The sequence below is a fragment of the Aedes albopictus genome, chromosome 3 (assembly GCF_035046485.1).
Source record: "Aedes albopictus strain Foshan chromosome 3, AalbF5, whole genome shotgun sequence".
Taxonomy (NCBI): domain Eukaryota; kingdom Metazoa; phylum Arthropoda; class Insecta; order Diptera; family Culicidae; genus Aedes; species Aedes albopictus.
In genome coordinates, this window is record NC_085138.1 from 184,479,300 (window position 1) to 184,490,098 (window position 10,799).

Below are 10,799 nucleotides of genomic sequence, written 5' to 3' on the forward strand. Positions count from 1 at the left end.
ATAGGCAATATTTGCGTGACGTAATTTATGGACGCTCCCTTGCATGTTTCTGTAGGGATTGCATTGCATAGGCCATTTCCCCTGGAATACCTTAGTGAATTTCTTGAGGTATTCGTTGGGGGATACCACCAAAGAATCCTTGAGGAATTCTTCCAGGTAGTCTTTCAGAAATCTTTCCCTCAAGTCATGGGGCATTTCTCAAAAAAGTCCATTTCAAATTGTGCGAGAGGTTCTTGAGAGATCCTCCTTACCGAATTTCTCCAGGCATACCATCGAAAATTCTTTTAAGATTATTTGAGCCATTTCTCCAGGGATTCCTTTTGGAATTTTGTAAGGGATTTCTTGAAGATTTTTTTTTTAAACTCAAAAGAAATAAAAATAATTTATTTTTTTAAGTATCGTGGCTACAACCATGAGTGATATTTTCCATGAAATTCGTAGCTTTTGTGAAGGAAAATCAAGAATTTCTTGAGGCGCGCGCGAACGGCTGCATTTCCCAGCAAGCTGTCACGTTTTGTTCGTTTCCGCGTTTATTATTGATTCGGCCGGTCAGAGAGCAACATTTCTGGTGGTGCTACGCCATTCGGCAGAAAAGAAAATTGTTACTCCCAGAAATGATTCTGCCGGGTGGATTTGGAGGGGTTATGCGGCAGTGGTATGAATAGTTTTTTTTTGCAATTTGGCTGATGGTGCTACGGTTTCATGCCAAGCTAATGATTTTTTCGGCCCCATAAATTTAAGAAGTTACCTGAGCCTATTTCAAAATGTTTTGGTTTGTAAGAAAAATCTCCTTTCCAGAACCTAGAAAATTTTCTTCGAAATTTCCGTTAGATATTCCTGCGAACATTTCTTAAAGGTTTATTTTCGAATAAAATCTTGCAGGATTACTTCAGAAATTACTCCATGAATTTCATCAGAATTTCTTTAGAAATTGCTCCAAAAATTCTTCGAGAGCTTCCTCCAGAAATAACACGAAAGATTCATTTAGAAAACCATTCACAAATTTCTTCAACAATTTCTCCACTATTTTTTTTTCTCAGAAAATGTTCCAGTGGCTCCTTTAGAAAGCCTTCCTTGAAATCTTCAGTAGTTCTGCCATGGATTCTTTCTAAAATGAGAATTCCTATATTTTTTTCCAGGGATTTCCTTAGGAAATCTATTGATTCTTACATATTTTTTTTCTGAAGTTCGCTTCATAAAATAAAGAACTTTTTGATGAATCTTCCCATGGATTCCTTCCAAAATTATGCCATGGATTCCTTTAGATTATCGTTTCCTAAACTTGGCTCTCGTGAATCCCCAGTCTATCGTCACCTCGATTTTCGTAGAACAAGCGAAGCGTGTCTGCGAGCGATTGGGGGGGGGGGGGGGGGTTTATCGCGAAACGAAGTTTGGGAAGCTACGCTTTTGAAAATCCTCCATGACTTGCTACAGAAATTCTTCTAAAGTTCCACGAGATTCCTCAGAAAATGCTCCATAGGATCTTTCAAAAAACAGATCCTGAGATTCTTCCAAAAATTTATATTTTATTTCGCAAAGGGTTCCTTAAGTAAATCCTTCAACTTTTTTTTTTTCAAGAATTCTTTCAGAAATTCTTAAAGATAACCCTAAAATGGATTCCTAATGTTCAAATGTAATTAAGTTTTAGTTCAAATAAATATTTTTTTTCTAAGACCTGTTGGTCTAACATATTTTTGGCGCAGCCGTCCGGAAACGGTTGAGTGAGTTGACGTTAAAACAGTGGTAGCAGAAGAATAATACCCTTCCGCCTAGTGGCCCCGCGAAGAAGTGAAATTTAAAGCATCAGTGACCAAAGGCATAGCCGTCATTGGAGTTGTGGACCCCCCGCCGTCAACCATTTGGAATACCAGCAAGAGTCAACCGCGAACCAAAGGACACGATTGTAAGAGGTGAGTTTATATCATTTATTATTAGTGAAAGTGAACTCATCCCAATTAGCGTTTCTTTTATTGAGCACCGAAGTCCACTCTAAGAGAGAGACTCGCGCGCTTTTAAATTGAACTCACTAATTGCTACGAGATTTGGTGTACTACAAGATAGGCACAAAATCTCAGCAGAATACCGCACTACAAGATAGACGGTTTCTGTGCAACTCGAGCCACTACAAGATAGAGTTCGAGCGTAACTTAAAATTTTTCGTGAGCATTTCATGCCAAAATACAAGGTTACCGCTTTAAAAAAGGCTAGAAATTCGTTTCTGACCCGAAGCGCAGATACCGATTTTACAGATTCAGATAGTAGTGAGAAATCTGAAGAATATTCTCACATTCCTATAAAAAATTTGTGTTTATCGCTAGAGGATCTGAAAATGGAACCTCAACATGACACACCTAGCCCACTTGAGGCAATTAACGAACAGCTAGCACGCATGATGCAAGCCATTGAAATAATAAGTGCCAAACAAGCGCAATATGATATACAGAACGGGAGCACAAGTTCGCCACACAGCCAGTCTGTTAACCCTGACCGTCCACCGAGAGCAATGTCAGGAGACCCTTTCCGAATCCCCGACCCTATAAAATTGCTGCCTACATTCAATGGCAACAAAAAACAACTAAATTGGTGGCTGGAAACAGCTGAGAACACTCTTTCGCAATTCCAGACACTCGTACCACCTGAAATTTTTCAAATTTACCTTACCGCGATAAGTAATAAAATTGAGGGACACGCGAAGGATGTACTATGTACGAATGGAAATCCCACAACATTTGCCGAGATTAAAAATATTTTGATAGCAGCGTTGGGAGATAAACAAGACCTCTCAACTTACAATTGTCAATTATGGCATAATAAAATGGACGGAAGCATCAGTAAACACTACCAAAGAAGTAAACAATTAGTTTATAACATCAAATCTTTGGCAAAACAAAATCCAAAATACAATCAACATTGGGATGCGGTAAACGATTTTATAGATGAGTACAGCTTAGCTGCTTATGTAAGCGGACTGCAGAAACCATACTTTGGTTACGTCCGAGCGGCAGAACCAAAGAGCATAGAGAACGCATACGCATTTCTATGCAAATTCACTTCCAACGAATCAAATAGGAATTTGACGCAAACTCTATCCCCCAAACCAAAAGGCGATTCACATTTCCCGCGTATAATGAAACCCGAAAATAACAACCAATCTAACCAAAGATCAGGAAATTCTAAATTTGAAAACAATACCAAACAATCTTATAAACCATTCAAACCCGAACACCACGAAACACCGAACGAAGCAATGGATGTCGGTTCAGTCAAAACAAAATTAACTCTAAATAAAAGACCAAACAATCATGAACTTGCAGAGACCGAAGGAGAAGACGAAGATGCTGACGTAAATTTTACGATAGACAATCAGAGCGACACAGACGATTAATTCATAACTACCTACCATATCTTGAAATTAAACATGGAAACAAAACCCTAAAATTTCTTATCGATTCTGGTGCCAACACGAATCTTATAAAACCTGGTATTATACAAACCCCGATAAAAATCAAACCTCAAACAGTGAAATGCGCTAAAAACGAAAAAAGTATATTTTCCAAAGGAACATTGAAAATATTAGACAGGCTACCTCCACTCTCATTTTACGAACTAGATTTTCACAATTTTTTTGATGGCCTAATAGGATCTAAAACACTCTCGAAGTACAACGGAATACTTAATTACGAAAACGAAACCCTGGAAATTAATAATATAACCATTAAATATCTAAAACATTTTATCAGCCAAGCGCCGGAACAGTTCAACCATGTGGTTACACTGAGAACTGACAAAAATGGAGATTGGTTTGTTCCAAAACCCACGAAACTTAGTAAAGACATCGTTATTGAACCAGGACTCTACAAATCTCAAAATTTCAAGACTACAATCATAGTTAGAACCACACACTGCTACACACCAAATACTATGAAATTGGGAAAGCTATCGCTAACGGTAAACAATTTCGAAACCCTAGAACCAATCCCACTAGATTCACAGACTAAGCTAGACAGAATGACAATTGAACAACTAATACGGACTGAACATTTATCAAAGCTAGAAAAAGAAAAACTTTTAGACGTTATTTTGACAAATCAACAAGTTCTCCTGAAAACCGACGAAAAACTGACGTCAACTACAGCAATAAAGCACAAAATTAATACGAAAGACAGTACACCGGTGTACGCCAAATCGTATAGATACCCGCACCATTTTAAAAAAGACGTAGAGGATCAAATTAAAGAAATGCTTGACCATGGCATTATACAACATTCCACGAGTCCTTATTCATCACCCATATGGGTAGTCCCAAAAAAATGGATGCTTCAGGCAAAAAAAAAGGTAAGGGTTGTAATTGACTATCGAAAAGTCAATGAAAAAACGATTGACGATAAATTTCCTATGCCTCAGATAGAGGAAATACTCGATAATCTTGGGAAATCTATATATTTCACGACAATCGACTTAAAATCTGGTTTCCATCAGATTGAAATGGATCCAGAACATAGAGAAAAAACTGCTTTTTCGACGGCACAAGGACATTTCGAATTTACTCGAATGCCCTTTGGGCTAAAAAACGCCCCAGCCACGTTTCAACGTGCAATGAATAATATCCTCGCAGGATACATAGGAACTATATGCTATGTATACCTCGACGACATCATCATTGTAGGCTACAATCTAGAGGACCACCTTAGGAATATTTCACTGGTTTTAAGAAGGCTGTCCGATTATAACCTGAAAATCCAACTCGATAAGTGCGAATTTTTGAAGCACGAAACAGAGTTTCTAGGACACGTTATTACCCCTGAAGGAGTAAAACCAAACCCTAGCAAAATAGAAAAAATCCTAGAATGGCAAATACCAAAAACCCAAAAAGAAATAAAGCAATTTTTAGGATTAACCGGTTACTACCGTAGATTCATTAGAGATTATTCAAAAATAACTAAACCTTTAACTAAATATCTGAAAAAAGGTGAAAATGTTAACCATTACGACCGAGAATATCAGGAAGCATTTCAAAAATTAAAACACATAATATCTTCAGATCAGATCATATCCTATCCTGACTTCAAACTTCCTTTCATTTTGACCACCGATGCAAGCAATTATGCGCTCGGTGCAGTCCTTTCACAGATGTTTAATAAAGTTGAAAAACCTATAGCATTTGCTAGCCGTACCCTCAATAAAGCAGAGTTAAATTACTCAACTACCGGAAAGGAGGCTTTAGCAATAATATGGGCTGTCGATAAATTTAAACATTATTTGCATGGCAATAAGTTCACTCTGGTCACAGACCACAAACCTTTGACGTTCATAAAAAACTCCAACAAAAATGGTAAACTGATACGATGGCGTTTAGATTTGGAAAACTACGATTACAACGTCATTTATAAAACTGGAAAAACTAATGTCGTTGATGACGCGCTCAGCAGAAAAACCGAAATCAATGCTAACGAATTGGATAACGACGAAGACTCAGACGAAGACTCAATGGCCAATAACTCTCCTTCATCCGACTCACAGTCTACAAATTCAGAAAACACGTCCGATAACGGAGATACGATCGAGAATTCCGACACACATGACGACCAATCTGAGGACCTAGAAACGGTACATTCTGCTAACACATCTGACGACTATTTTATTAAATCAACTGAAAGACCGATTAACTATTACAGAAACCAAATCATTCTAAGGCTTTCTAGACTGGACATGGAGTCATCGGAATCTCCATTTCCTAATTTTAAACGAGTGATTATAAACAAGAAATACTATGACGAAAACATTATAACGACAATTCTTAAGAAATACCACAACGGTAAACAAACGGCAATCCTTGCACCAGAACCTTTAATAAATCTCATTCAAAATTATTACAAAAATCACTTTAGTAATTCCGGGTATTTTGTAATTACTCATTTTCAAGTAGAGGACATCCGTTTAGATGATAAACAAGACGAAATCATCAGGAAGGAGCATGAAAGAGCTCATCGTGGCATATCTGAAGTTGAAAACCAGTTGAGAAGATCGTTTTTCTTCCCAAAAATGGTACCGAAGATTCGAAATTTAATCAACTCTTGCAACATATGTTCAGAACACAAATACGACAGGAAACCATACAACATAAAAATTTCTCCCAGACCACTAAGTACAGCCCCATTCGAGAGAGTACACATGGACATCTTTGGAATAGACAAACATTACTACTTATCACTCATATGTGCATTCTCAAAACATCTTCAACTAATTGAAATACTCTCAAGAAACGTTGTTGACATTCAAAAAGCATTAACAAAATATTTTGGAAACTATAGAACCCCAAAAACCATAATCTGTGACCACGAAGCGTCATTTACAAGTATTCAATTACAAACGTTCCTATCAAACTTAGGTACAAAAATAGAGTTCGCTTCATCCTCGGAGTCCAATGGACAAATCGAAAAAACTCACAGTACAGTAATAGAGCTATTTAACACCAACAAATACAAATTTCCAGAACTTTCATCTCCCGAAATCATAGGAGTAATAACTAATCTGTACAACGAAACAATCCACTCTTCAACCTCATTTACGCCAAACGAGATCATTTTTAATCAGCAAAATCTCGTAAACCCTGAAGAAATTTCAACCACCACATCCAAAATTTTCTCTAAAGTTCGGAAAAAGTTGTCAAAGGCAAGGAAAAGGATGAAGAAGTACAATAACAGTAAAGAAGACCCCCCAAAAATTGAACAAGGAGAAAATGTCTATGTAAGGAAAGCCACAAGGAAAAAATTAGACCCCCGCTTTACTACTGCTCAATGTATCGAAAACGCAGACAAAACATTCAAAATACGAAGGAATGTAAAACGGCACAAAAACAAGATTAAACGCTTAAGAAAGTAATACATTCATGTACACTAATTCATTTCTCTCTCGTTACAGGTTACAATAATTAACTCTCGGATTCACGGCACAGAACAAAATTAACAAACGAATTGTTTTCAGCAAAAAAAAAAAATCACAACAAAAAGTTATCACAATATTCTTTTTCTTTTTAGGCCACAGTTGCGATTGAAGTGACATCAATACGTGAGAAAACGCTACCGACAGACAGAACGACGAGACGACACCCATCTTTTCTTCTCATTTCAGCACGTAGTTACGCACCTAACAGCATAAGTCTACCTATATAGCTAATAATTAAACTAACTAAACCGAACATCTTTCTCTGACAATTACAATAATGATACGATTTCACATATTTATCCTTGTTGCCATTATTAACGTGAGGGCCCAGAAATTAGAAATAGCCAACATAAATGAACAACCCCTTTTAACATTGATCACTGGTAAATGTAAAATTCAAACAGGTAACATTAAAGTCATACACCCTATTAATTTAACAAACATAGAAATCACTGTAAATCTGTTAACCAACGTAGTTCACCAAAAGACGAACAATCATTTGACAGAAATAGCTAAATATAAAATGAAGGAGTTATATTCTAATCTTGTTGAAATTAAGCCTAGGAACCACAGGGAACGCAGAAGTCTAGAATCTATCGGAACGGCATGGAAATGGGTGGCCGGTAATCCGGACGCAGAAGACCTGAGGATTATCAACAAAACAATGAACGAGTTGATCACCAGCAACAACGAACAATACCAGGTAAACGAGCAGCTCAATAACCGATTAAATACAATTACTAGGACTATCAACGGGATCATCGAGAGCAAAGTCAAAAACAGAATCATACTTGATGAGATGGAAACCATTATTATCATAATGAAGATAGACGTAATCAACAAGTTACTAGAAGACATCGCAGAAGCCGTTATTCTATCAAAATTGACAGTAACAAGCAACAAAATACTGTCACTAAACGAAATATTCATCATCAAGAAAATACTAGAGGAACAAGGAATACAAACGGACCTCCCGGACGAAGCACTAAACCTTGTACAACCTAGCGTAGCAGTCAACGATCACACTCTTTTGTACATCATAAATGTTCCCCAGATGAGCAAAGAAGAAGGATCCATCGTTCGAATAGTTCCAACACCGAAAAATGGACAGATAATCAAACAATTTCCGGATTATCTCATAAAAATTGGAGAAACGCTATACACTACGAACCAACCCACCAAGTATATTCAACGCAGCACCTATATTCGTGAGTATTCAGATAACTGTATACAACCTTTAATAGAAGGAAAGACGAGCAAATGCTCAACAAAAGAATCGTCGAAGACCAAAATTTCTCTTCTAACCGATGGCATGCTACTTATCAATAATGCTCTGAATGACTTACTACAATCCGATTGCGGACCAGATGATCGCAACTTAACTGGGAATTTCTTAATATCATTCTCAAACTGCAGCATTTATGATAGAAACGAATCCTTTATATCGAGTACGAAGGAAATAACAACAAATATCCTACATGGAGCAATGCATAACCTTGCAATGGATCTACAACCAGAAGATGATGTGCTAAAACTAATAAACAACTTAACAGTATCCAACAGGAGAAAAATCGACCACGTCTACCTGATGCAGTACAACAACAAACTGTGGGATTGGAGCCTGTTAGGAGGAATCTCCATCTCAACGGCGCTAACCATAACGATATCTGTTTTTGCTTTTATCATTTATAGAAAATCATTATACACAATACTATCAAAACTTACGAGGAAAAGGAAACCAAAGACCCCATCACCTGGAGACCAACCAAATCAGGACGCGTGAGGTCACGCTTTTTTTTTTTTACCCCCGGAGGAGTTACATACTGGATAACAGCAAGCTCAGCATTCCTAAACCAATGGCCCAATTTATTCGATCGCGCCACTGCAGACATCAGCAATCCGACCGGTGGACTTCACCCAGCTTCGTCAGCAGTAAGGAGTATTGAGTACAGTTGGTAGGCAACTCGGTATCATAATTCATTCAGTTTCTAGATCGCGACGCGTTCGGTTCTTATCGATATCGGTTTAGTTAGTTAGTACTATAATGTTCAAATGTAATTAAGTTTTAGTTCAAATAAATATTTTTTTTCTAAGACCTGTTGGTCTAACATATTATTATATTTTCTAGAGTTCCTTCAAAGATCTTTCCAGAGTTTTCAGCAAATCTTCCTAAAATAGCACAAAATTATGGATTTTCTAAATCCCTGAACAAAAAATCCCGAAAAATTGCAATAGTGAACATGTTAGTTTCTGTATAAATGTCTAAACAATTTTTCTTCGAACTGTCGGTATTGAAATACACAGCCGATTGATCACCAGTTAATTATAAGATTTTGGCGATAGATTTCTCGATGAACCTCTGTAAGAAACCTTAGAACGATTACCAAGGAAATGTCAAACGTATTTTCTGGAAAATAACTTAAATCATCTAGAAACTAAAAGAGGGCCCTGTTCCTAATAAGAATTTTTATCCAAGTTCTTCATATTCCAGAAAATTAAACGCTGCACAAACTCTAAACAATATAGCAAGGAGAACGTTTCAACGATTAAAAAATGAATATGTAAAAGATAGACCACCGAAGAAAAAAAGCACATTTAAAATAAATAATAATTAAGATAAAAGGTAAAAAAGGACAGAAAATGATACCAAACAGATGGATTGTTGTAAATAAAAAGTATAAACAGCAGATAGAAGATTTAAATCTGACGATATGCACTATTCTGTACGAATACAAAGTTTATTCACTGTGTTGATTGGCCGGGGAGCATCCACGTCCACGTTTGCCCGCTCGTCAAACTTACAACAGCCGGAAAAGTTCATCGGATGAGTTATTGCATCGTATCGGTCGATGCTGAGGGCCACCAACACGTAGGTCGATGCGTACGTGACCCACACCTGGATGAATCGTATCACTTTGCAGGCCACATTGCCCGCCAACCAGGAAATGGTAATCCTCTGCACGATATCCGTCAGCACGCTCAGCAGCCCGACGCTGAGATCTACGGTTTGGATTGTGGAGAAAAAAAAAAACCCGATGGGAAACATCGGAGGACAGAGAAAATTGGATTAGAAATGTAATCAAGCTGGAAATAGATGCAAAGCTGTAAAGTGAGATCGCAAAAAAAAAACGGAATTGAATTGCAAATCGGGTAACAATAATTGTTTCAAAGCCATTTGCGTGGCTTCTTAAATCGATTCGAAATAAACTCGAAGGACTTATGATTCCTCACCTGCGATGGCAAGCTGCTTGATGAAGAAATTCATCCTCGATTTCCGGTTCTTGTTCATAAACAACGTCACCAGCACAGCCAAGTTCCCTAGTACAATCACTATAAATAGAATCCATAATACTGCAAATTGTTCAGTCTGAAACGAGAGCAAAAAAGAGGGGAAATTTCCGATAAGAAACGGAGGCACTAGTGAGGGAAAACCGTTTGGTTTCGACACTTCAAGATTGTGCATCGCACCTTAGGAAATCAAATCTTTCTATTCAGAAAAGAAAAGACAGGGATTCAAACCCAGGTGATTAAGAAGTAGTCTCAATATCGAGAATTAAGATGGCATCGTTTCTACAAAGCCTGATACAATTGATCACACGACAGCTCCGATTATCAAGTATCAGCATAAATCGCATAAACATATAAACACACGAAGTGAAAGCAGTCTTCATGCGGAGAACTATCGCTTGCTAACTGCGACAAACGTTGATAAGGATGTCTGTTCCTATGTTTGATGATGGCTTGTACCGTTCTCATTCAGTTTATGAGGTTTGCATTTATTGAATAGATCCAACAACCGATAAAACTACACTGCTGACTTGTTTTGCGGTACGCCGCAGTGAAATGTTAGTCGA

General features: G+C 37.5%; 1 protein-coding gene across 2 annotated transcripts in view; it reads right to left on the bottom strand.

The window, feature by feature from the left end:
- The window catches only part of LOC115261363 (cardioacceleratory peptide receptor), a 142,614-nt gene that overhangs the window by 6,220 nt on the left and 125,595 nt on the right, over nucleotides 1–10,799 (bottom strand). The window contains exons 1-3 of one of the 2 annotated variants that reach the window (XM_062856358.1): nucleotides 10,693–10,782; nucleotides 10,177–10,312; nucleotides 9,748–9,945 (exon numbers count right to left, since the gene is read on the bottom strand). In XM_062856358.1, coding sequence (XP_062712342.1) covers nucleotides 9,748–9,945; nucleotides 10,177–10,312; nucleotides 10,693–10,701 — 343 coding nt within the window. In that variant the 5' untranslated portion in view covers nucleotides 10,702–10,782. Of the gene's footprint in view, nucleotides 1–9,747; nucleotides 9,946–10,176; nucleotides 10,313–10,692; nucleotides 10,783–10,799 lie in introns of those variants that run through there. The other variant, XM_062856357.1, reaches the window with a different exon arrangement.